General features: G+C 37.1%; 1 protein-coding gene across 3 annotated transcripts in view; it reads left to right on the top strand.

Annotated features, from left to right (window-relative positions):
- The window catches only part of Gm4788 (predicted gene 4788), an 83321-nt gene that overhangs the window by 27825 nt on the left and 29969 nt on the right, over nucleotides 1-25527 (top strand). Inside the window, exons 5-13 of one of the 3 annotated variants that reach the window (NM_001160303.1) lie at nucleotides 265-441; nucleotides 12827-13000; nucleotides 13776-13958; nucleotides 14045-14224; nucleotides 16441-16617; nucleotides 19828-20004; nucleotides 20166-20375; nucleotides 20939-21112; nucleotides 21709-21885. In NM_001160303.1, the coding sequence (NP_001153775.1) occupies nucleotides 265-441; nucleotides 12827-13000; nucleotides 13776-13958; nucleotides 14045-14224; nucleotides 16441-16617; nucleotides 19828-20004; nucleotides 20166-20375; nucleotides 20939-21112; nucleotides 21709-21885 (1629 nt within the window). Of the gene's footprint in view, nucleotides 1-264; nucleotides 442-12826; nucleotides 13001-13772; nucleotides 13959-14044; nucleotides 14225-16440; nucleotides 16618-19827; nucleotides 20005-20165; nucleotides 20376-20938; nucleotides 21113-21708; nucleotides 21886-25527 lie in introns of all 3 variants that reach the window. The other 2 variants (NM_001029977.3, NM_001160304.1) reach the window with 2 other exon arrangements.

The following is a 25527-nucleotide window of genomic DNA, read 5'->3' as shown; positions in this document are numbered from 1 at the left end:
TAAGTATACAAAAAATTAAGCTAAGAAGCTACTTCTAAAATAATATTTTATAAATGTTTAAGAATATCAATGCTATATAGAATTTTATCTTCCATTTTAATAACTTTCAAGGAAGTAAATTGTTGTTGTTCTCCTTATGTTCTTAAATAGTGTATTTAATTTGTTATCATATATTAATCTATTAAGACTTTTGTTCTCATGCTAATTACTCATAATGACTATTGACATATCTGAAATAAAATTATCTCTTTTATTTTTCATTAGAGTCTTGTGAAAGACCAGTATTTGAGAATTCTGTAACTAAGAATAATAGTACATGGTTTAAGCTCAATGACAAATTAGACTATGAATGTCTCATTGGATATGAAAATGAATATAAACATACCAAAGGCTCTATAACGTGTACTTATTATGGATGGTCTGATACGCCCTCATGTTATGGTGAGTGATATTTTCTCTGGAATATTTTTTAAAGAAAAATAGTGAACTTGTGTGCTAAAAATTGAAATTCTTAGAATCTTCCTTATGATTTTATGTAACCTACGAAAAAGGACCATTTTCTAAGACATTGATGTTTATATTTGCATTTATTATTTCATTACATTCACTTATTTATCCTGTGTGTGTACATTTATGAAGGTATATGTACTGCAATACACATGTAGGTGTCAGAGAACCTGTGGGAGTCAGCTCTCTCTTTTCATCATAAGTGTCTGAGGTATTGAATTCAGGACTCAAGGCTTAGAGGCAAGCACTCTCACTGACAGCCATCATTCTGGCCTGATAATCTGTATTTAAAATAATATATTTTATCAGTTGTATATGATACCGTTATGATTCTAGCAATTAAGACCCAGGATCAAGAAATTTTAATTTTGAGGGTATATTGGACTACATACTAAGTTCTGTTTCCAAAAGCAAACAAACCAAAAATTTCATTAAATTAATGAATCCTTTGTGTAGCCTGGGTATATCATGTATCTCTTATTAGAAGACAATACTTTTAATATTCAAGCTCTTACTTATGTAGGCTAGGTTTCCAGTATCAAAATTATGAATTGAAGTATGAAATTAGGTAATGAAAACTTGAGGGCTGGGGAGATGTCTCAGTGGTTAACATCATGGGTTGTTCTTCTAGAGTTTCTGAATTCAATTCCCAGCAACCACATGGTGGCTCACAATAAACTGTAAAGAGTTTTGATGCCCTCTTCTAGTATGCAGGTGTCCATACATATAGAGCACTCATACATAAAGTAAATAAATCTTTAAAAAGAAAAGAAAAAAGAAATAAAAAGGAAACCTTGAACAATATGAGGGCAGAGGATAAACGATAATAAAATTGAAAAAAAAAACTTTTTTTTTAAACTAGTAGCAGATACTGAGAAATTTGATTTGCAGATTCAAAGGTCCACTCAAATGTGGATGTCTACCCCTGTCAAGATATCTTGGGAGGTAGAAGTAGGACATTCTTGAAATACAGACCAGTCTGGGTTATATAGGAATTGTGTTACAGCTCTGAAGGGAAATGCTTCCCCAATGGAGTTGCTGCAGCCCCTTGGAGGTGTGACAGCACTGAAGGGGAAGGTACACTGGCAGCAAGGAGCCAAGGAAAAGCACAAAGTCACAGCACAAATAGCAAACCTCACACAAGAGCTTTATTTAAAAAGACATGAGAAAGCTGTGTCTGCTCCAGAGTGAAGCAGCAAAGACTTAGCAGGAGTTTGATTTGTATAGGATATTCTGGGGGCCTAGGGAGGTGAATATGCTTTCAATGGCACCTTGGGATTGGTGGGATTTTTTTTTTTTATCCAGGTATAACAAGTATCCAGGTATAACAGGTATGAACAAGCTTTTTTTTTTATCCAGGTATAACAGGTATGAACAAGCTCAGTGATTGGTGAGATTTTGAGCTCATCTTGGGTCATTCCCCCCCCCCCCACCACCAGGAAAGAACTTGGTCATTAACATCTCAAGGGAAATAGCCATTATAGTAGTCTGAAGGTGGAGCTTGGTCCCTTGTCTGACCTCAAGGGGCTTACAGTAAGGAGGTAGCTGCCTCTGCTTGGCCAAGATGCAGCAGGAAACTGAGCAGGAGGCAGGTAAATATAAGATTGGGGGGACAGAGGGGTGTACATAGAGTGAGTTTAGGAGGATGAACATTTCCAGGGTGGGGAAATGATGAGATTTCAAGATAAATCCAGGGATTGGTGCGTATTCATACTCAGAGATTGGTGGGATTTCTGATTTAAGGATTGATAGGTTTGGGTAGGTTTTAAACCTGGAAATGGGCTCAAGATCTTTTACTCTAAATGAAGAAATCTCATAAACAAACAAACAAACAGAAACAAGTGACTTACATATTTAAAAAAATCAAATTAAACAAAGGGTGATGATTTAGTTTCTCTCTGATTAAAAGCAGTTCAAAATTATGAAATCAGGACTTTCTACAATACAATACTAAAATAGAAGGTAAGTAAAGCGATATTAGTTCCATGAGACAGTACTTTACCTGAGGGTCAGTGCTACCATGTCAAATATGAAATAAAATATAATATGAAATTATTTATATACCATTCTCATGTATGAGAATTTTTTCCCATAGAGGGAATATACAAACATCTACCTACCCCAGATAAGGAGCTCTTGACAGACCAATGTACAGATACCACCAAATTCCAACTTGAACCTTTAGTTGTGCCCAAAATGACAAAAAAAAAAAAAAAAAAAAAAAAAAAAAAAAACCCTACCAGAAACCACAATGCAAGTCCATGAAAGTCTTTACTCAAGCTCAAGTTTGGGCCACAAACTTTGCTGATGGAATAGAAAGGAGAAAGGCACACAGATCTAGGGACTTAGGGTTTCTAGAGGGAAAAAATTGCACGCTGTGGCATTCAAGCCTCGTATTACATGATTGGGTAAATGAATAAAGGAATGTTAACATTCAAACTGATATTGTCAGGGAAATAACACACATCTAAAACAGGGCAGTTTGTCTTGGGAATTATTCATGTTTTCTTAATTTATCTTGTTATTGTGACCATCTTTTCCTGTTGCTGTAAGCTGTCCATAGATGTTATATCTATTTTTGTTTACTTTGAATGTTTGGTGGTCACTTTCCCAGAGTCCAAGAATTGGGGCCATATTACTCCAAGCACACCAGCTTTCTCCAAGGACAGCAGATTTCTCCATGGAGAGCAGCTTAAAATAGAGTGTAGAGCACAAGAATGAATAACTATTGCTGCCTTTCACCTCTTCAGAATTTTATTAATGTTGCTTTCAGAAATATGGAGGAGGGATTTCTTTTTTTTTTTCAAAGTCTGATGGTATTTATTTTTTCACAAAAAAAGCTGTAAGTCTATACAGAAGCTCAACAGTCAATACAATTGGCTTCTATAAAGTATAACTTAAAGCACCTGCACTAAAATATAGTATTCAGCAAATATAAAATGAGTGATTAAACTATAAAAGTTAATTCTTTTTTTAATATTTTTTATTAGGATTTTCCTCGTTTACATTTCCAATGCGATCCCAAAGGTCCCCCATACCCACCCCCCCAATCCCCTACCCACCCACTCACCGTTTTTGGCCCTGGCGTTCCTCTGTACTGGGGCATATAAAGTTTGCAAGTCCAAAGGGCCTCTCTTTCCAGTGATGGCTGACTAGGCCATCTTTTGATACATATGCAGCTAGAGTCAAGAGCTCCGGGATACTGGTTAGTTCATATTGCTGTTCCACATATAGGGTTGCAGTTCCCTTTAGCTCCTTGGGTACTTTCTCTAGCTCCTCCATTGGTGGCCGTGTGACCCATCCAATAGCTGACTGTGAGCATCCACTTCTGTGTTTGCTAGGCCCCGGCATAGTCTCACAAGAGACAGCTATATCTGGTTCCTTACAACAAAATCTTGCTAGTGTATGCAATGGTGTCAGCGTTTGGAAGCTGATTATGGAATGGATTCCTGGATATGGCAATCACTAGATGGTCCATCCTTTCGTCACAGCTGCAAATTTTGTCTGTGTAACTCCTTCCATGGGTGTTTTGTTCCCATTTCGAGGAAGGGACAAAGTGTTCACACTTTGGTCTTCGTTCTTCTTGAGTTTCATGCCTTTAGCAAATTGTATCTTATATCTTGTGTATCCTAAGTTTCTGGGCTAATATCCACTTATCAGTGAGTACATATTGTGTGAGTTCCTTTGCGATTGGGTTTCCTCACTCAGGATGATGCACTCCAGGTCCATCCATTTGCCTAGGAATTTCATAAATTCATTCTTTTTAATAGCTGAGTAGTACTACATTGTGTAAATGTACCACATTTTCTGTATCCATTCCTCTGTTGAGGGGCATCTGGGTTCTTTCTAGCTTCTGGGCTATTATAAATAAGGCTGCTATGAACATAGTGGAGCATATGTCCTTCTTAACGGTTGTGACATCTTCTGGATATATGCCCAGGAGAGGTGTTGCAGGATCCTCCAGTAGTAGTATGTCCAGTTTTCTGAGTAAACCGCCAGACTGATTTCCAGAGTGGTTGTACAAGCTTGCAATCCCACCAACAATGGAGGAGTGTTCCTTTTTCTCCACATCCTCGCCAGCATCTACTGTAACCTGAATTTTTGATCTTAGCCATTCTGACTGGTGTGAGGTGGAATCTCAGGGTTGTTTTGATTTGCATTTCCCTGATGATTAAGGATGTTGAACATTTTTTCAGGTGCTTCTCTGCCATTCGGTATTCCTCAGGTGAGAATTCTTTGTTCAGTTCTGAGCCCCATTTTTTAATGGGGTTATTTGATTTTCTGAAGTCCACCTTCTTGAGTTCTTTATATATGTTGGATATTAGTCCCCTATCTGACTTAGGATAGGTAAAGATCCTTTCCCAATCTGTTGGTGGTCTTTTTGTCTTATTGACGGTGTCTTTTGCCTTGCAGAAACTTTGGAGTTTCATTAGGTCCCATTTGTCAATTCTCGATCTTACAGCACAAGCCATTGCTGTTCTATTCAGGAATTTTTCCCCTATACCCATATCTTCCAGACTTTTCTCTACTTTCTCCTCTACAAGTTTCAGTGTCTCTGGTTTTATGTGGAGTTCCTTAATCCACTTAGATTTGACTTTAGTACAAAGAGATAGGAATGGATCAATTCTCATTCTTCTACATGATAACCGCCAGTTGTGCCAGCACCATTTGTTGAAAATGCTGTCTTTTTTCCACTGGATGGTTTTAGCTCCCTTGTCAAAGATCAAGTGACCATAGGTGTGTGGGTTCATCTCTGGGTCTTCAATTCTGTTCCATTGGTCTACTTGTCTGTCACTATACCAGTACCATGCAGTTTTTATCACAATTGCTCTGTAGTACAGCTTTAGGTCAGGGATGGTGATTCCACCAGAGGTTCTTTTATCCTTGAGAAGAAGTTTTGCTATCCTAGGTTTTTTGTTATTCCAGACAAATCTGCTGATTGCCCTTTCTAATTTGTTGAAGAATTGAGTTTGAATTTTGATGGGGATTGCATTGAATCTTTAGATTGCTTTTGGCAAGAGAGCCATTTTTACTATATTGATCCTGCCAATCCATGAGCATGGGAGATCTTTCCATCTTCTGAGATCTTCTTTAATTTCTTTCTTCAGAGACTTGAAGTACTTATCATACAGATCTTTCACTTCCTTAGTTAGAGTCACGCCAAGGTATTTTATATTATTTGTGACTATTGAGAAGGGTGTTGTTTCCCTAATTTCTTTCTCAGCCTGTTTATCCTTTGTGTACAGAAAGGCCATTGACTTGTTTGAGTTAATTTTATATCCAGCTACTTCACCGAAGCTGTTTATCAGGTTTAGGAGTTCTCTGGTGGAATTTTTAGGCTCACTTATATATACTATCATATCATCTGCAAATAGTGATACTTTGACTTCTTCCTTTCCAATTTGTATCCCCTTGATCTCCTTTTGTTGTCAAATTGCTCTGGCTAGGACTTCAAGTACAATGTTGAATAGGTAGGGAGAAAGTGGGCAACCTTGTCTAGTCCCCTGATTTTAGTGGGATTGCTTCAAGCTTCTCACCATTTACTTTGATGTTGGCTACTGGTTTGCTGTAAATTGCTCTTATCATGTTTAGGTATGGGCCTTGAATTCCTGATCTTTCCAAGACTTTTATCATGAATGGATGTTGGATTTTGTCAAATGCTTTTTCTGCATCTAACGAGATGATCATGTGTTTTTTGTCTTTGAGTTTGTTTATATACTGGGTTATGTTGATGGATTTCCATATATTGAACGATCCCTGCATCCCTGGGATGAAACCTACTTGGTCAGGATAGATGATTGTTTTGATGTGTTCTTGGATTCGGTTAGCAAGAACTTTATTGAGGATTTTTGCATCGATATTCATAAGGGAAATTGGTCTGAAGTTCTCTATCTTTGTTGGGTCTTTTTGTGGTTTAGGTATCATAGTAATTGTGGCTTCATAGAATGACTTGGGTAGAATACCTTCTGTTTCTATTTTGTGGAATAGTTTGTGAAGAACTGGGATTAGATCTTCTTTGAAGGTCTGATAGAACTCTGCACTAAACCCATCTGGTCCTGGGCTTTTTTTGGTTGGGAGACTAATAATGACTGCTTCTATTTCTTTAGGGGATATAGGACTGTTTAGATTATTAACCTGATCTTGATTTAACTTTGGTATCTGTCTAGAAACTTGTCCATTTCATCCAGGTTTTCCAGTTTTTTTGAGTATAGCCTTTTGTAGAAGGATCTGATGGTGTTATGGATTTCTTGAGTATCTGTTGTTATGTTTCCCTTTTCATTTCTGATTTTGTTAATTAGGATGCATTCCCTGTGTCCTCTAGTGAGTCTGGCTAAGGGTTTATCTATCTTGTTGATTTTCTCAAAGAACCAGTTCCTCGATTGGTTGATTCTTTGAATAGTTCTTCTTGTTTCCACTTGGTTGATTTCACCCTTGAGTTTATTTCCTGCCTTCTACTCCTCTTGGGTGAATTTGCTTCCTTTTGTTCTAGCGCTTTTAGTTGTGTTGTCAGGCTGCTAATATGTGCTCTCTTTAGTTTCTTTTTGGAGGCACTCAGAGCTATGAGTGTTCCTCTTAGAAATGCTTTCATTGTGTCCCATAAGTTTGGGAATGTTGTGGCTTCATTTTCTTTAAACTCCAAAAAGTCCTTAATTTCTTTCTTTATTTCTTCCTTGACTGAGGTATCATTGAGAAGAGTGTTGTTCAGTTTCCCCGTGGATGTTGGCTTTCTATTATTTATTTTGCTATTGAAGATCAGCCTTAGCCCATGATGATCTGATAGGATACATGGGACAATTTCAATAATTTTGCATATGTTGAGGCTTGTTTTGTGACCAATTATGTGGTCAATTTTGGAGAAGGTACCATGAGGTGCTGAGAAGAAGGTATATCCTTTTGTTTTAGGATAAAATGTTCTGTAGATATCTGTTAAGTCCATTTGTTTCATCACTTCTGTTAGTTTCACTGTGTCCCTGTTTAGTTTCTGTTTCCATGACCTGTCCATTGGTGAAAGTGGTGTGTTGAAGTCTCCCACTATTATTGTGTGAGGTGCAGTGTGTGCTTTGAGCTTTACTAAAGTTTCTTTAATGAATGTGGCTGCCCTTGTATTTGGAGCATAGATATTCAGAATTGAGAGTTCCTCTTGGAGGATTTTACCTTTGATGAGTATGAAGTGCCCCTCCTTGTCTTTTTTGATTACTTTGGGTTGGAAGTCCATTTTGTTAGATATTAGAATGGCTACTCCACCTTGTTTCTTCACACCATTTGCTTGGAAAATTGTTTTCCAGCCTTTTACTGTGAGGTAGTGTCTTTTCCCCTGAGATGAGTTTCCTGTAGGCAGCAACGTGTTGGGTCTTGTTTGTGTAGCCAGTTTGTTAGTCTATATCTTTTTATTGGGGAGTTGAGTCCATTGATATTCAGAGATATTAAGGAAAAGTAATTGTTGCTTCCCGTTATTTTTGTTGTTAACGTTCGCATTCTGTTCTTGTGGCTGTCTTCTTTTAGGTTTGTTGAATTATCTTCTTGCTTTTTCTAGGACGTGGTTTCCGTCCTTGTACTGGTTTTTTTCTGTTATTATCCTTTGACGGGCTGGATTCGTGGAAACATAATGTGTGAATTTGTTTTTGTCATGGAATACTTTGGTTTCTCCATCTATGGTAATTGAGAGTTTGGCTGGGTATAGTAGTCTGGGCTGGAATTTGTGTTCTCTTAGTTTCAGTATAACATCTGTCCAAGCTCTTCTGGCTTTCATAGTCTCTGGTGAAAAATCTGGTGTAATTCTGATAGGCTTGCCTTCATATGTTACTTGACCTTTTTCCCTTACTGCTTTTAGTATTCTATCTTTATTTAGTGCATTTGTTGTTCTGATTATTATGTGTCGGGAGGAATTTCTTTTCTGGTCCAGTCTATTTGGGGTTCTGTAGGCTTCTTGTATGTTCATGGGCATCTCTTTCTTTAGATTTGTGAAGTTTTCTTCTATAATTTTGTTGAAGGTATATGCTGGTCCTTTGAGTTGAAAATCTTCATTCTCATCCACTCCTATTATCCGTAGGTTTGGTCTTCTCATTGTGTCCTGGATTTCCTGGATGTTTTGAGTTAGGATCTTTTTGCATTTTCCATTTTCTTTGATTGTTGTGCTGATGTTCTCTATGGAATCTTCTGCACCTGAGATTCTCTCTTCCATCTCTTGTATCCTGCTGCTGATGCTCGTGTCTATGATTCCAGATTTCTTTCCTAGGTTTTCAATCTCCAGCGTTGCCTCACTTTTCGTTTTCTTTATTGTGTCTATTTCCCTTTTTAGGTCTAGTATGGTTTTGTTCATTTTCATCACCTGTTTGAATGTGTTTTCCTGTTTTTCTATAAGGACTTCTACCTGTTTGGTTGTGTTTTCCTGTTTTTCTTTAAGGACTTGTAACTCTTTAGCAGTGTTCTCCTATATTTCTTTAAGTGACTTATTAAAGTCCTTCTTGATGTCCTCTACCATCATCATGAGATATGCTTTTAAATCCAGGTCCAGCTTTTCGGGTGTGTTGAGGTGCCCTGGTTTGGCCGAAGTGGGAGTGCTGGGTTCTGATGATGGTGAGTGGTCCTGGTTTCTGTTAGTTAGATTCTTATTGTTTACCTTTCACCATCTGGTAATCTCTGGCGTTAGTTGTTATAGTTGTCTCTATTTAGAGATTGTTCCTCTGGTGATTTTGTTACCCTCTATCAGCAGACCTGGGAGACTAGATCTCTCCTCTGAGTTTCAGTGGTCAGAGCAGTCTCTGCAGGCAAGCTCTCCTCTTTCAGGGAAGGTGCACAGTTATCTGGCATTTGGACCCCCTCCTGGCCGAAGATGAAAGCCCCAAACAGGATCTTTCTGAGAAGCTGTGTTGCTTTGGCCTGTCACAGAAGTCAATGTTTCAGTAGTCCACACTCTCACCTGTGTAGACTACTTTCCCCGGAGTCCTGGAACCAAGATGTCTTCCGCAGATCCTGAGGCTAATGCCTCCCAGGCTGGGTGGACACCTGTTCTCTGGCCAGGAAGGTGGCCAGTTGTCTGGAGCCAAAAATGGCGCTGCCTCGGGAGCTCTGTGGCTCTCGCCTGTCCCAGAAGCTGCTAGCCTCTGCAGTCCACACTCTCACCTGCAGACTGCCTGCTGCAGAGTCCTGGAACTGAGATGGCTCCTGCGGAACCTGAGGCAGAAACCTCCGGGGCCGGGTGGACACCTGTCCTCTGGACTCGAAGGTGGCCGGTTGTCTGGAGCCGAAAATGGTGCTGCCTCAGGAGCTCTGTGGCTCTCCAGGATTTCTTATAAGAGAAGAAATGACTCATAGAGAGCTATATCCCCAAAGCCTACCCATTCTGGCTGACAGCTCACAAAAACACAGATGAGCATAATACATAACTGGTAGGCAGCACAATAGGTTTAAGAATGTGTTTTTTTTTTTTTTCCAAGTGACTCAGCTGACTAAGCACCTTCCAGGTGCTGGGTAGGATCCTGCTTCTTCTGGGAAGTTGGTATGATGTCATTTTTCTTTTTTGCATCTAGGGTGGTCTGAGCTCCTTCCTTGCAGCTTTGCTTGTCTGAGTGATTCTCAACAATCTAACTATCTGGTTTACTCTGGTAGGGAGAAGCCTGCTGAATCTGCTCACTTTCAGGGACTCCCTGAAGCTATTTTGAGTTGTTTACCTCCATGCTTAAGGAACTCCCCTGAAGGATGGAGTATTTTAATCTCAAAGAAACAGTTACCCAAAAAATTCCCATGGACTTTCAATATCTCCAGGCCAGACAGGAAATGTGAATCAGAGGAGAGGAAATGGAGTGACTGAGATGGCAATGCGAACTGATATGATCAGATAGTGTTATATTACACACACACACACACACACACACACACACACACACACAGGTATTACAGACATAATTTATGGGCTGGCACACTCTGTATAAATACAGTAGCTGAGGAATGATTGTTTTTCACATTAAAACAGAGTATTATGGTATCCTTACTAAATACTTTGTATAAAAGAGGCAAAAATACATAAACAGGATAGAACAAATCAAACTATAATAATAGCTGGTTGTATTATGGCATTCATTCTTTCCACTGGGAAAGAGCACACACTTAGACTCAATTCAAGTTTAGATTAAATTAATTTATTCTTACTGCTAGCAGCACAGAAAGGGGGATAAAGGGAGCGTTTATAAAGTTGGATACCAAAAGGTGTGCATTACAATTATCTACAGAATCTACAGCTGAACAAAAGAAAGTGTTTTACTCCCCTCAATTGTTCATCTTTACCATTGTACACTAGTAAAACGACCACTTCATTCCTGTCTAACAAAAGCAAAAAACAAACTGTTAGATATCTTACATCAGGAACTCCAGTAATCCAAACGTCTTTTCTTTTGTTTTCTTTACTTTTGTTTATTTTTATTTTTACGTATTCTTCTCTCTTACAATAAACTCCAACTGCAGCCTCCCTTCATTGACTCCTCCCAGTTCCCACCTTCCCTTCTCCACCAGACTCATTTCTCCTCCCTTCCCCTTCAGAAAAGTGCATGCTTCTCATTGATATCCACCAAACATGACATAACAAGATGCAATAAGACTGAACACAAATTCTCATGTCAAGGCTGGATGAAGTAATCAAGTAGGATAATGATCTCAAAAGCAAGCAAAAGAATTAGAGACATTTCCCATTCCAATGTTAGGAGTCCCACAAAATGCCCAAGAAAAACAACACTATGTATGCAGAGGATGGAGCACAGACACATGCAGGCTCTTTGATTGCAGCTCCAGTCTCTGTAGCCTCTATGATTCCTCCTTAGTTGATTCTGTGGACCATATTTCCCTGCTGTCCTCAATTCATCCACAAAACTCATTCTATTGCCGCTTCCCAGGGTGATCTCCTTCTTACTTAACCCACCTTCTTACTTAGCCTCACTTGGTCTATGGACTGTATCATGATTATCCTTTACTTAATCTTTAATAACTACTTAAGCATTCATATTATTTTTTGTCTTTCCGGGTCTGGTTGCATCACTCAGGATGGTTTCTTTTTTCTAGTTCCATCATTTGCCTGCAAATTTCATGATAACATTTTTTTAACAACCTGTGTAATATATCACTTTTTAAATATACCACATTTTTATTCATTCCTCAGGTGTAGGGCATCTAGGTTTTTAAGGTATCCAGCCTCTGGTTGCTGGCCTTCAAGGTTGTGTCAGACAGGACTCTCTCTCACTCCGTGGCTCTTAAACTGTACTAACCATTTGTTGGCCATTCCCACAAATGCTGTAGTTATATCTTTCAGGAAGGACAAATAGTAGATTGAATATTTTATAACTAGATTGGTGTCCCAATTCCTCTACTGGAAATCTTGCCTGATTACAGAAGATGGCTGGTTCAGGTTCTTTAAACCCCACTACTAGGAGTCTTTACTAGACATACCCTCAAAGATTCTTTGGAGTTCCATTGAACTAAGGTTCCATCTTGCCCCTGAAATGCCCCAAATTCTAGTCATCTCTTCCAAACTTTCTCACTCTACCCCACCTGATTCCACCTGATACCATCCCTTCAGTTTTGATAATTCAGCAATTATATTTTATAAATAACCCTAATTAAAAATTGTGACTTTTAATTTATACATTAGAAGAAGGGGAATTTTCAGGCAGAAAATTATTTTATTATTATTTGTTATTATTTTATATTATTTATTTATTTACTTAGTTATTGGGGTAAAACTCAACAATTTCAAAAATTGAAAGAAATTTTATCATATTGGAAAATGTTTTATATTCTTAATTTGCATCTGAATAATTGACAATTAATTATCAATTAGAACTAGAAGTATAACAAATTGTTTAATGTAAAGGTTGTGTGCATGTTTCTTCTGTTTTTTTTAATTGCAAAATATACTAACTATATTTACCTGACTTCAGAAACATTAGAAATTATTTAATATATTTTACATTCCCATTATACTAAACTGAAAGTATTTTAATATGTCATTTAGTAATTGTATGACACCAATTTCAAATCTGAGGGAAACAACTTTATGTTGTAAGAATAGGAAAGTTATTACTTTCATATTAATATTTATGTGCAGCAAATCAGATCCAGTAAAAATACGTTGATTTTTAAATCAGTTTTGACTATAATATATTATTAAATTTCTTATAATTCTCACAGAATACCATATTGATTTAGCGGCTATATTAGTGCTAGTATGCAACGGAAAAGGGTTACTGAAGCTTTCCTGTGAATGTACTTGAGATAGATAAACCTACTTATCAATGATTAATTGTATATTCTAATTATCTTACTTTTCAAGAAATAGAATGCAGCGTTCCCATTCTAGACCGAAAACTAGTCGTTTCTCCCAGAAAAGAAAAATACAGAGTTGGAGATTTGTTGGAATTCTCCTGCCGTTCAGGACACAGAGTTGGGCCAGATTCAGTGCAATGCTACCACTTTGGATGGTCTCCTAGTTTCCCTACATGTAAAGGTCAGTATGTGTTTTATACTTGATCAGTTAGGATCAGAAGTTTCTCTTCTTTTAATGTTCCCCATTTATCCAGTATGTCTATAATATTAAAATCTTCAGGGAAATTGACATCCATGAAGGAGATGTTTTATGTGACCAATACACAGCCACATATTTATGAGGTTAATACCAAGCTAACTTGCTCCTTTAAATGTGTTATCAATATGTTACGCATGCACACATGATGGCTGAGACTGAAGAGATTTCTTTCTTTTTGTCTGCATTACTGTTAGTGCTGGTGTTTTTATAGCATAGGCCTTCTCTCATATTTCATAGAGTATGTCCAAACATCTAAAAGCAGATTTCAATTAATTCATACCATGTTTTAAACAAATTAAAATAGATAAAAGGTACAGTGCTGATGTTTTTCACAGTGTGATAACTGTATGATAAAATAGTACCAGTCAATGTGAAAATTATTATAATCAACACAACGATTACTGAGTGATTTGCATGTATCTTCAAGCTGTCAGGTTTACCAATAATTCTTCCACCTTCAATACATTTGGAATGCTATTTCAGCAAATGTATTACAGCTGTGAAATGTAAATCTAGTGTAAATACCATTTACTTAGAAAAGTTTTATAAAAAGTGATATGGTGAGTAAACTTTAAATTTCTCCATTTCCTAACATTTTAGACTGTGAAATGAACACTTTCACTTATATTTATTTACCAACATTTTAGACTGTGAGATGGACAGTTTCACTTATATTTATGCACTATTTCTGCAGCAGGTCAAGTAGCATCATGTGCACAACCTCCTGAAATTCCTAATGGGGAAATTAATGGAGCAAAAAGAGTTGAATACAGCCATGGTGAGGTGGTGGGATATGATTGCAAACCTAGATTCCTACTGAAGGGACCCAATAAAATCCAGTGTGTTGATGGGATGTGGACAACCTTGCCTGTATGTGTTGGTAAGTAAAAACATTACTACTTCAAAGATATTTTGTATTTGAAGTGGTGCATTGATCATAAGTACATTTTTGTGAAACATCTACAGAGGAGGAGAGAACATGTGGAGACATTCCTGAACTTGAACATGGCTCTGTCAAGTTTTCTGTCCCTCCCTACCACCATGGAGATTCAGTGGAGTTCACTTGTGCAGAAACCTTCACAATGATTGGACTTGGGTCAGTTTTTTGCCTTAGTGGAAAGTGGACCCAGCTTCCTAAATGTGTTGGTAAGTATGTGTGCATAAAATGGATACTTTATAAAGTTTAATATTTGTATTGTAGAAATATTTACTATTGTATACTGTTGAAGTTAGTGATCTTTTTGGAAATAACTAGTCTTACATAATATGAATCCAAACTTTCATTGTCTATAATTTGCTATATTTTTACAGAAGAACAGAAATCATTAATATAACCTATAAAATTTTGTTCATTACCCTAATATAAGTCTAGTTGTTAATTATGAAATTTCATGTGACTGAAATGTGAATATTAACACCCAAGTAGATATGACTATGGCACAAAAATATCATTGCCTTTATTGTATGCGACTCTACTCTTGGAAAGCTAAGAAATAAAGTCAGCTAATCACCCATTTCCTACTTCCATCACAGACTTTCCTCCCTAAGCACAGCTCTAATTCTTGTTTTTATTTTACGGGCTGCATTCTAAAGTCAATGTTCTGGAGCTGGAACCATCTGCCTTGCTAGCAGCTGTAGATACCAGGGATTGGATGGGAAACCTTGTCCCACTTATCATTCTGCACTGATTCACTGTGTTCTTTTGGTGATTCAATTTTAATGAGTAGCTGAAATCATCTTGCTGTCTACATTCTATTTTCTCTGAAATGGAAGGTTTTCTTAGCATGATCTTGGTCATTTTTTAAGCATGGTCCCTGGTATCCAGTTTTTAATATTTATTGGAGTTTTGGGTAATTGTTAATGCCAGGGAAACACGGAGCACCTTTGTATAGAGTACCTATACTTGTGTTATTTAATGACCTGTTATCCATGTCCAGACATCCAAACTTCGTACTAATTTGTCATGTAAACAAATACCTCTACTGCATATTAATCCTAATAAATTTTTGCTCAACAAACACATTTTGTCAAAGTCATCTTCATCATTGCTTTAAAACTGTCTAACAGCTAATTTCATATGGAGAAAATCAGGCATAATATCATATAAAAATAATTCTTTTTTATATTCTATACTTATTTTTCTATGCTCTATTCTACTTTATTATTCATTCAGATATCAGAGGTTTAGTTTGCTTAATCTGCCTGTAGCCACCTTAATATGACTCTCTCCAGTTATGTCTTGCTGGGCTACAAACTTAATGTTATGAGTCAAATATTTTTACCTTGACTGTATACATTACCTTTTTGCATATCCTTAGCTTTCTCTTGATGACTAATAGACTCAGAAGCAAATCAACCACATAGCCACCATGCCCCTTTGACCTTCTTTTTCCTTCACAGAACATCAGTATCTCTCTTTGGTGGACCAATTTTTAGGAAGGGGCTGATTCTCAGGGATGTTTAGTTCTCGCAGAACTCTCATCAACATTTTAAATGTTATACAATTTGTTCGAATTATTTACTTTTATTTGCACTATGTTTATTTCACTCTAGATTTAAAATTATTAACAAATGTTATCCAGGGCCTGTACTAAAATGTTAAATTAAAAGCAGACTCTCATTTACACCAAATAATTAAAATAAATAACATACTAAAAAGCCCAAATATATAGTACTTACTTAACTCATAACACAACTAGAACAATTTATTACTATAACTTAATATTTCTGTTTTATAGAATAGTCTAGAATATGAAAGTATTTATTATAGACTCAAATGAAGGGAATATAAAGGAGACAGATGGTGACTAAAAGCATCTATTTTCTTATACCAATTATCTCAAAAATTTTTTTGAATTATTTATATTCTACATAGTATAACTTAAATGTTCTTTTCTTGTATCACATTTATCAAAGAAGGAAATGTGAAGTAGAAAATTTCTACATCCTATCCCCACCTTTTTTTTAATTTTGAAAATTTTAACATTTTACCGTTATGAAAAAAATGGGAGAGTAATGAATTTGAACATTTTCAGCTTTTAAGGCTATGACCTGAGCTGATCATGTCATAATCATATCTTATATACAGCATCTGAGACAGTGATTTCTTTTATGCTTTTGTAGTTGCCTAGTACCAAGTCCCTTCATGACACAAATTTTTGCTGAGACATAAAAGAGTGGACATGATATCCCATTTCCACACATAGGCCACTTCTGCACGGTGAATCTCAGCATTTTGTTTGGCAGAATTTAGTGTATTAAGACATAGTTTCATAGTACATTTATTGTATATATATATATTTAATGTAGTAGCTCACTCACTCATTACGTGTTTTTATTTTCATGGAAATATTTTCATATAGCAACAGACCAACTGGAGAAGTGTAGAGTGCTGAAGTCAACTGACATAGAAGCAATTAAACCAAAAAGAAAAGAATTTCAGCATAACTCCACCATGTATTACAAATGTAGAGACAAGCAGGAGTATGAACACTCCATCTGTATCAATGGAAAATGGAATCCTGAACCAAACTGTATAAGTAAGTGCTTATTGGCACTGTCTGAGTGTCCTAGCATTTTCAACTATAGTAGTAGTGTCTTTATTTCCTTAATAAAATTTTCCTAGAATTTTATATATGAAATCCTATTCATATTATTTCTACCTCTCCCTTTTCTCTCTCCAACTCAACTCCTCTTGTGTCCCTCCAATTTAATATCCATTTTATGACCTCTTCTTGATATATTACATATAAAACTTGTATATGTAAATTAAACCTGATGAGTCCATTAAGTGTTTCTTCTATGGCTATGAGCTCAGGACTAAGTTCATGGGATTGGATAACTTATTTGTTGGCTCTCTCATCCAGAGAGAAGACTGATTATTCCAGTGTAGACCTCCATTAATTTCCTGTAGCTCTTCATTTAGGAGAATGGCCGTATAGCATTTTCTCTATCCATACTAATATTTCAGTTGGTATTGTCAATATGCATATCTTGTTAGGTGACCACACATTTGAGATTTCATGAGTTCAGGTACCCTGCCATATATGAAGATATTATCTTCTAACATATTTTCTGAAAAAAAAAAGTTTGTAATTACAGTCTCATGTTTGTTTTTTACCTGAATTGTAAAACACACAAACAAACCTAATCAACATGGCTTTACCTATGTGTCATATGGTCCCTTATTCTTAGAGCTCCACTACATATGATAATTGTACCACAACAAATGTGCTATGTTATTCCTATGCCTATGCTAAATCATCATGCCATTCAGTATGATTGTGTGATCTGTCAACCTAACAATTTATTTAACTCTTCTAGTAATCAGCTTACCTGGAAAATTTCGGTTTATTTGACACCTTCCATTCCACGTCAGTAGACAACAGAGGCATTCTACTACTATTTCTGCTTCCCTATTTGTATTATCACTGTTGTTATGGAGGCCCTGCTTCATTTGATATTTTAAATATTTTTCAAAGACTAAATTTCACAGAAAGTATTTTCATGCCATTACAAAATTAAACCTACTACATGAGTGTTATGGAGTACACTTGTTGTCTCTGTTATTTTATCATTGCTGCTACTATTTTGATTGTACTATTAAGATATTAATTGTTTTTCTTTCCTGCATGGCTAGCTAGTTGTTCAAATAATGTAGAGAAAGGTATTTACTACACAGTGTTGATTTATTTCTAATAATTCCACTCTACTTAAACAGAAATATAATAAAAGAATGAAATTATCAGTAACCATTAGAAAGTACCCTTTCACGTTTTGAATCTGAGAGATGAATCTGAGGTGTCTTGATTTTTAGTGATTTAGTGAAAACTTGTCAGAAGGGTGTTAATACCAGCACTAAATTATCCTGGTTGTGAACCATCGGTTTTCACATCTCTAGCTACTTTAGGTTAAATAGAACGTCCAGGGTAGTTGAAATTTTGAACAACATAATATAAACTACTTTTGATCATACTCCATATTCTTATTGACCAAGAGTCTATGTTAAATTGATTATCAATTGTGATGCCTAATATTTATTTTCTACCTGACTGAGACCACAACTTCCTATGAAAACCACTTCTGAGCATGTCTGTAAAGACGATTCTAGTTTAGATTAACTGAGGGGGAACGATCCACTATATGTGTAGGTCGCACCATTTTATGGGCAGGATTTCTGACGTAATAGAAATAAAAAGGAAACCTTGAACAGTACGAGGGCAGAGGATAAACGACAATAAAATTGAAAAAAAAAAACATTTTTTTTAAAAAAACTAGTAGCAGATACTGAGAAATTTGATTTGCAGATTCAAAGGTCCACTCAAATGTGGATGTCTACCCCTGTCAAGATGTCTTGGGAGGTAGAAGTAGGACATTTCTTGAAATACAGACCAGTCTGGGTTATATAGGAATTGTGTTACAGCTCTGAAGGGAAATACTTCCCCAATGGAGGTGCTGCAGCTCTTAGTTTCCCAGTGCAGGTGTGAAAGCGCTGAAGGGAAAGATACACTGGCAGCAAGGAGCCAAGGAAAAGTACAAAGTCACAGCACAAATAGCAAACCTCACACAAGAGCTTTATTTAAAAAGACTTGAGAAAGCTGTGTCTGCTCCAGGTTGAAGCAGCAAAGACTTAGCAGGAGTTTGATTTGCATAGGATATTCTGGGGGCCTAGGGAGGTGCATATGCTTTCAAGGGCACCTTGGGATTGGTGGGATTTTTTTTTAAATCAAGGTATGGGAACAAGCTCAGTGATTGGTGAGATTTTGAGCTCATCTTGGGTCATTTCCCCCCTGTAGGAAGGAACTTGGTCATTAGCATCTCAAGGGAAATAGCCATTATAGTAGTCTGAAGGTGGAGCTTGGTCACTTGTCTGAAACTTTGAATAACATAATATAAACCACTTTTGATCATACTCCATATTCTTATTGACCAAGAGTCAAGGTAAAATTGATTATCAATTGTGATGACTAGTACTTATTTTCTACCTCATGAGTTGATAATTTCCTAGGAAAGCCACTTCTGAGCATATCTGTAAGGACGATTCTAGATTAGGTTAACTGAGGGAGAACGATATGTGTAGGTGGCACCATTTTATGGGCCGGATTCCTAAGGTAATGCAAAGGGAAAGGTGACTGTGTATCCTGACTATAGATTCAATCTTAGCAGCAGCTTCACATTTCTGATGCCATTGTTTTCCTACACGATGAGCTAACTTAAACAATTCCTGCTTTCTTCCTTCCATCTTCCCTTCTTTCCTTCCTTTCTTTGTTTCTTCTTTCCATCATTTTCTTCCTTCTTTCTTTATTTCTCTTCTTCTTTCCTTTTCTTTCTCCTTCCTTCCTCCCCTTCCTTCCTAAGCTTCTCTTTTCAGGTATTTTATCACAGAAATGAGAAGATTTTTAATGTAATCCAACATATTAGATCACAAATATCCATAGACAGCTCTGGAGAAATATTCATGTTAGCTTACACTTAACATAATATATTTAAGTGTATAATTCAGTTAAGATATCTTAAAGTCTAGAAATAATTGAAGCAAGTTTTATAAAAATAATATAAAACTGCATTCAAATGAGAAAAATTTCAAAGGAGAACAAAAATTACAATATTAAATTGCAAATGAAATGTATAAAATATAGGTAATTTTTACATTGCCATAACTAATTTACTATTTACTAAAAACTATTACATCATAATGTAAGATACTGTCTTTAGTAAGAACTATGATTTTTTATGTTTTCTATGAAAAGGGAAAATATCCTGCCCTCCTCCACCACAGATTCCAAATACCCAAGTGATTGAAACCACTGTGAAATACTTGGATGGAGAAAAATTATCTGTTCTTTGCCAAGACAATTACCTAACTCAGGACCCAGAAGAAATGATGTGCAAAGATGGAAGGTGGCAGTCATTACCTCACTGCATTGGTCAGTAGCTATGACTTACTTTATACCAAAAGAACTCAGATGAAGGGATGGGTACTGAAAAACAAGGCCATACTATAAATATTCTGGACACATAATTAAAACACTGTGTTTTTATTTTCTAATGTAAGTTTTTATTTTTATTTGACTATTTCTTCATGTAGAAAAAATCCCATGTTCCCAGCCCCCTACAATAGAACATGGATCTATTAAATTACCCAGAACATCTGAAAAAAGGAGAAAATCCATTGAGTTCAGCAGTCATGAACATGGAACTACATTCAGCTATGTCTGTGATGATGGTTTCAGGATACCTGAAGAAAATGGGGTAGCCTGCTACATGGGAAAATGGAGCACTCCACCTCGCTGTGTTGGTGAGAGTGACATGAAAACACAATAGTGGTTTTAAACAAATCATTACCAGTAGTCTACTCTCAACCAAGCCAGGAGACAGAATCATTTAGATCAGAACATATACACTTTTATATATTTTAATCATGAATTTGTACTTGCATAATTCAATCTATGCTGCTTTAGTTGATTGTACTCTTTCTATTGAAATCTAGTTTCACTTTCGCATTTCTATTTTTAGATATATATAAAGTCTATAGAATTCACCCACTCTTGTATATTTTGATTTGCCTCCAAGTATTAAAATCCAAAATGTTTTTTCTCAGAATATGATCCTCCCACCCATTCCACAATATATTGTATTTTCTGAGATTATTAATTCTTTATAATTATTAATTTGTTGTTTAACAGATGCAAAACAACAGAATGTGGTATTAGGAAGCATTTCCCACCTTCTTTCTGATGGCACATTTTGCTTATTAACATTTCCTTTTAGTACAGTTATATACAGAACTAACACAAACAAGTGAATTTAATGCAATGAGGAATGCTTTAACTATGTTACTCTCATTTGTGTCTTTTTCAGGACTTCCTTGTGGACCTCCACCTTCAATTCCTCTTGGTACTGTTTCTCTTGAGCTAGAGAGTTACCAACATGGGGAAGAGGTTACATACCATTGTTCTACAGGCTTTGGAATTGATGGACCAGCACTTATTAAATGTGAAGGAGGAAAGTGGTCTGACCCACCAAAATGCATAAGTATAGTTTTATTATCATTCTTTGTGTAGTATATAATCTAATTCAATCTCTATGTGGCACATTTAAGAAATGAAGCCTTAATTCTAGCATATAAGAAGGTTTTGCTGCATAGCTCTGGATGCTGGAAGTCAAATACAGTACTGGTAAAAACATAGTTTTATCTTTCAGCCTATCTAAATTGTTTTGTTCCATGTAGTCTGAGATATCAGAATCCTCAGATTTCCAGAACACACAAGCTCCTCTAAACAGGGTCATCACTGCAATGACAGTTTTAGCAACAATGCTACTGCAATTACATATGCTCTAAAATTTTGAAATAATAATCATGAGTAATTTACATTTGATAAAACAAAAGTAGAAATACTCTATAAGCATGGAAAATGTGAGATAAAATTCAATGTAAAACTTTCAAGAATTCTGATCATCAGCGTTCTATATCTACTTTATTCATTTTCATAAATATGGAAGAATTCAATATAACTAAGTCAAAATAGGAAAACTACTACTATATTTTTCTCTATGAAGCTACCTATTATTCCATATATTTTATATTCTGCAACTTTCTGAAAACATATATGTTCAAACTTTTTTTTTAGAAACGGATTGTGACATTTTACCCACAATTGAAAATGCCATAATAAGAGGAAAGAACAAAAAATCATATAGGACAGGAGAACAAGTGACAGTCAGATGTCAATCTCCTTATCAAATGAATGGCTCAGACACTGTGACATGTATTAATGGCCGGTGGATTGGAAAGCCAGTATGCAAAGGTATTTGGATGGGCTTTTAACATGTATTTATTTTAGTGTCTGAGAATGACATAATTGAAAGGGGTACAGGTATTAGTTTTACAGGGTGATCAAATTGGGTTTTATTAAAAAAATAATAAGAAGCACTGAATTGAAAACCCAATGGTTAAGTTGATAGCATGATGGTGTTCAGAGTTTAATTTCAAAATCATCAGCACCAATATCTTCGGACCATGTTTTGAAACTGTAAATTAACACCGAGGAGTACATGGTAGACATCCTCAATGGGAAAACATCTAGAGATGAGACCTTCAGCCTCCCATAATGCCTTTGCAGGGATCTGTGTATGACTCAGTTTGGAAGGTTCTGTAGTCTCTAAATATTTTTGATACATTTTTAAATAATTATCTTTCAATTGAGATCTTGCTTACCTATCATTTTATCAATTTTGTTAGGATATTAAGATGTTTTATGTGATCATAATTTTCTTATGGCTATGGGATTTTTTAAAACAAGGTTCTTTTTTCGTCTAACATTGCCAATAGATTTTTTTCTCACACAAAATATCCTGATTATGTTTTCTCTTCCCTCCACTTGTTCCAGTTTCTTTCCACCTCCTGTATCATTGATCTATACCCTTTCAGTATTTCAGGAGAAAGGAAATAGTTTTCTAAGGAGTAATAATAATAAAATGGAAGCAAACACACTGGGAGGTGACAAAACAAATAATTTTAGAGAAAACAGCAGAAGAAAAGGCATAAGAAACTAATAGACACAAAGCCCCAATTTATACACTCAGGAATTCCATTAAAATACTAACCTGAAAGCCATAATATATAAGACAGCATGCAAAGTACCTTGCTATACCAAAGATGGTTGCCTTCAGGCGTGAAGGTCCTATGTAGGTAACAGTGCAACTTTGCTATGTTAAGTGAGATGCATAGGTGTCTTTCACGATGTAGCCTTGCATTCACGTTGTGGGGTACAATCTATAGTCTTGTCAACAGGCTGACTATGTTCTTTTGGAGTTCCATGCGACCCCTCTGGCACTCATTTAATTAGATGTAACAGAACAACGGAAGCGCCAAGATAGGGCATCATTTTTGCTAATGTTTATTTACAATGTAATTTAGTTATTGTACATTAGTGAAAATAAAATGAAAAAATTTTTAATTTTTTAAATTTACTTTATTTAAATCCCAAATGTTATCACTTACCAGTGGCCCCCTCCCAGAGTACTTTTGCTTAAGGTCACCCATAATGAGACCTGGGAGCCTCTCCCATCCTGGGTCTCAGGGACTTTAAGGAAGCTTCAGGGTTCCAATTATTTTCCTGGCCCTATGTGTTTCTCTTCTGTTCCACTCCATACCTGATCCTGCCCCCACCCCCATTTCCCTTCCTTTCCCCTCTCCCACACAGGTAATGTGTTATTAGACGCGTTCTCACGACCGGCCAGGAAGAACACCACAGACCAGAATCTTCTGCGGCAAAGCTTTATTCTTACATCTTCAGGAACAGAGTGCAAGAAGCGAGAGAGCAAGAAGCAAGAGAGAGAGAAAAGCAAGAGAGAGCGAAAAGCAAGAGAGCGCAAGAAGCAAGAGAGAGAGAGAACGAAACCCCGTCCCTATTAAGGAGCATTCTCCTTCGCCTCGGACGTGTCACTCCCTGATTGGCTGCAGCCCATCGGCCGAGTTGACGTCACGGGGAAGGCAGAGCACAAGTAGTCATAAGATACCCTTGGCACATGCGCAGATTATTTGTTTACCACTTAGAACACAGCTGTCAGCGCCATCTTGTAACGGCGAATGTGGGCGCGGCTCCCAACATCTCCCCCTATCCTTTTAATAAGAGCAAATAGGCCACCCATATTAATGAGAGTGGAGATAGAGGTCAAATCCCCAGTGTGTAGGTAAAGGAGCCATGTACAGGATTAGCTCTTAGGCTTACAGGCTTTTACCCAGAGCAACCCTGACCTGTTCCCGTGTCGTTTTGCCTGGGGGAAGGGAACTAGGACACTGAACCTTCATGAAAGATGACATGTCTCCCTAGAATAGGCTCATATATGCCGCAGAGCCTTTCCATTGCAGTGCTTAGCCTTGCAACTCTCTCGGGCTGCTGAAGCACACTCACTCCATCCCGTGCAATGAGTCTAGCCTCGTGAGATGTAAGAGCTGAGTGGCCAGCGACCTATTGCCTAAGCATAGATAACCATATATCAGGGGGAGCTCCATGTTCTAGTCCTGCAAGCGCCTGGGCAATAACCACCTTGTCTCTCCTAGTTTGGGCCTTAAGCTTACAGACCAATCAAAGAAGCAACACTAATCCACAGCAAAGTGTATCTCCAAATAATATTAATCCCACCCATTTTTTAAAGAAGGAAAATGCTGAGGAGATCCAATTGGGTAATCCTTTGGTCAGCGACAGGTCCAAGCTCGTGGAGTTGACCTGAAGTCTCAATTCCCGAAGGATCTGTTCAAATTCAGCCATCCAATTCTGTAACATATACTGAAAAAGACTTTTTGACAAATTAGCTGCCCTAGTAAATTTAACATACTGAATGGAAATAACACACAATCCCGGAAACTTTTGTTCACATCCCTGCTGAGTTATTTGTCATAATACATCTAGTTGTATCTGGACAAGATCTATGAGTTGATTAACCAGCATGAGACCTCTCTGTATCTTGACATTAGCTGAGGCCTGTTCATCTATGACTGTAGTCACTGAGGCTGACAAAGTGTTAATGGTGTCAGTCATCTGGACCTGTCCAGACAGAGCCAAGGCTGTCTGAATTAAGGCCAAACCCAGTTCCTAGTTAGTGGTAAAAAAGCAGGAGAATACTTGAGCATTATACATCACCGTCATTGGGAGTGGAAATGTCGACATTATCCCCCAACGCTGCTCTCTTTTTATTATTGACTCCCTGGACATCACCAAGACGAGGGACATTAGTATTCCCTTGGTCAGTCTGGATTTTTCGGGTGAGTCTTTCTGGTAACCAAAATGGGTTGTCTTCATTCTGTGGGAAAACACAGATAGCTCCCCTGGATCTTATCAAAATAGGATCCGGGCCATACCATTTATTATCAAGGACATTTTTCCATTTAACCATCTCATTGGGCCTATCTGGCTCTGTACAATGACGTTCAGCCGCAGTATGGCCATGAGCATCAATATTTAAAAAATTGAGTGTAAAGAGTGCCATAGACACCGACACTCTTGGTGCTCGGGGTACAGTCTCCTCAAAAGTTCCCCTCTTCTGTTTTATAAGATAGGTTTTGAGGGTGCGATGCGCACGCTCAACAATACCCTGTCCTTGAGGGTTGTATGGAAGTCCAGTCAGGTGGGTCACGTCCATCTGACAGCAGAACTGTTGGAATTTTTGAGACGTATAAGCTGGTCCATTATCAGTCTTAAGGAGTCTGGGTTTCCCCCAAGCACTCCATGCCTCAAGGCAATGTTGAATCACATGTGAGGCTTTTTCTCCGGTTAACGGAGAAGCAAACATGATGCCAGAACATGTGTCAATGGACACATGGAGATATTGAAGTTTTCCAAAGGAAGAAACATGTGTAACATCCATTTGCCAGACCTGTAGAGGTCGAATACCGCGTGGGTTAATTTCCACATGAGGAACTGGCAAGAACTCACAGCAGCTTTGAC

Source organism: Mus musculus, chromosome 1, assembly GCF_000001635.26.
Source record: "Mus musculus strain C57BL/6J chromosome 1, GRCm38.p6 C57BL/6J".
Lineage (NCBI taxonomy): Eukaryota > Metazoa > Chordata > Mammalia > Rodentia > Muridae > Mus > Mus musculus.
This window is presented reverse-complemented; position numbering and strand designations above follow the sequence as displayed.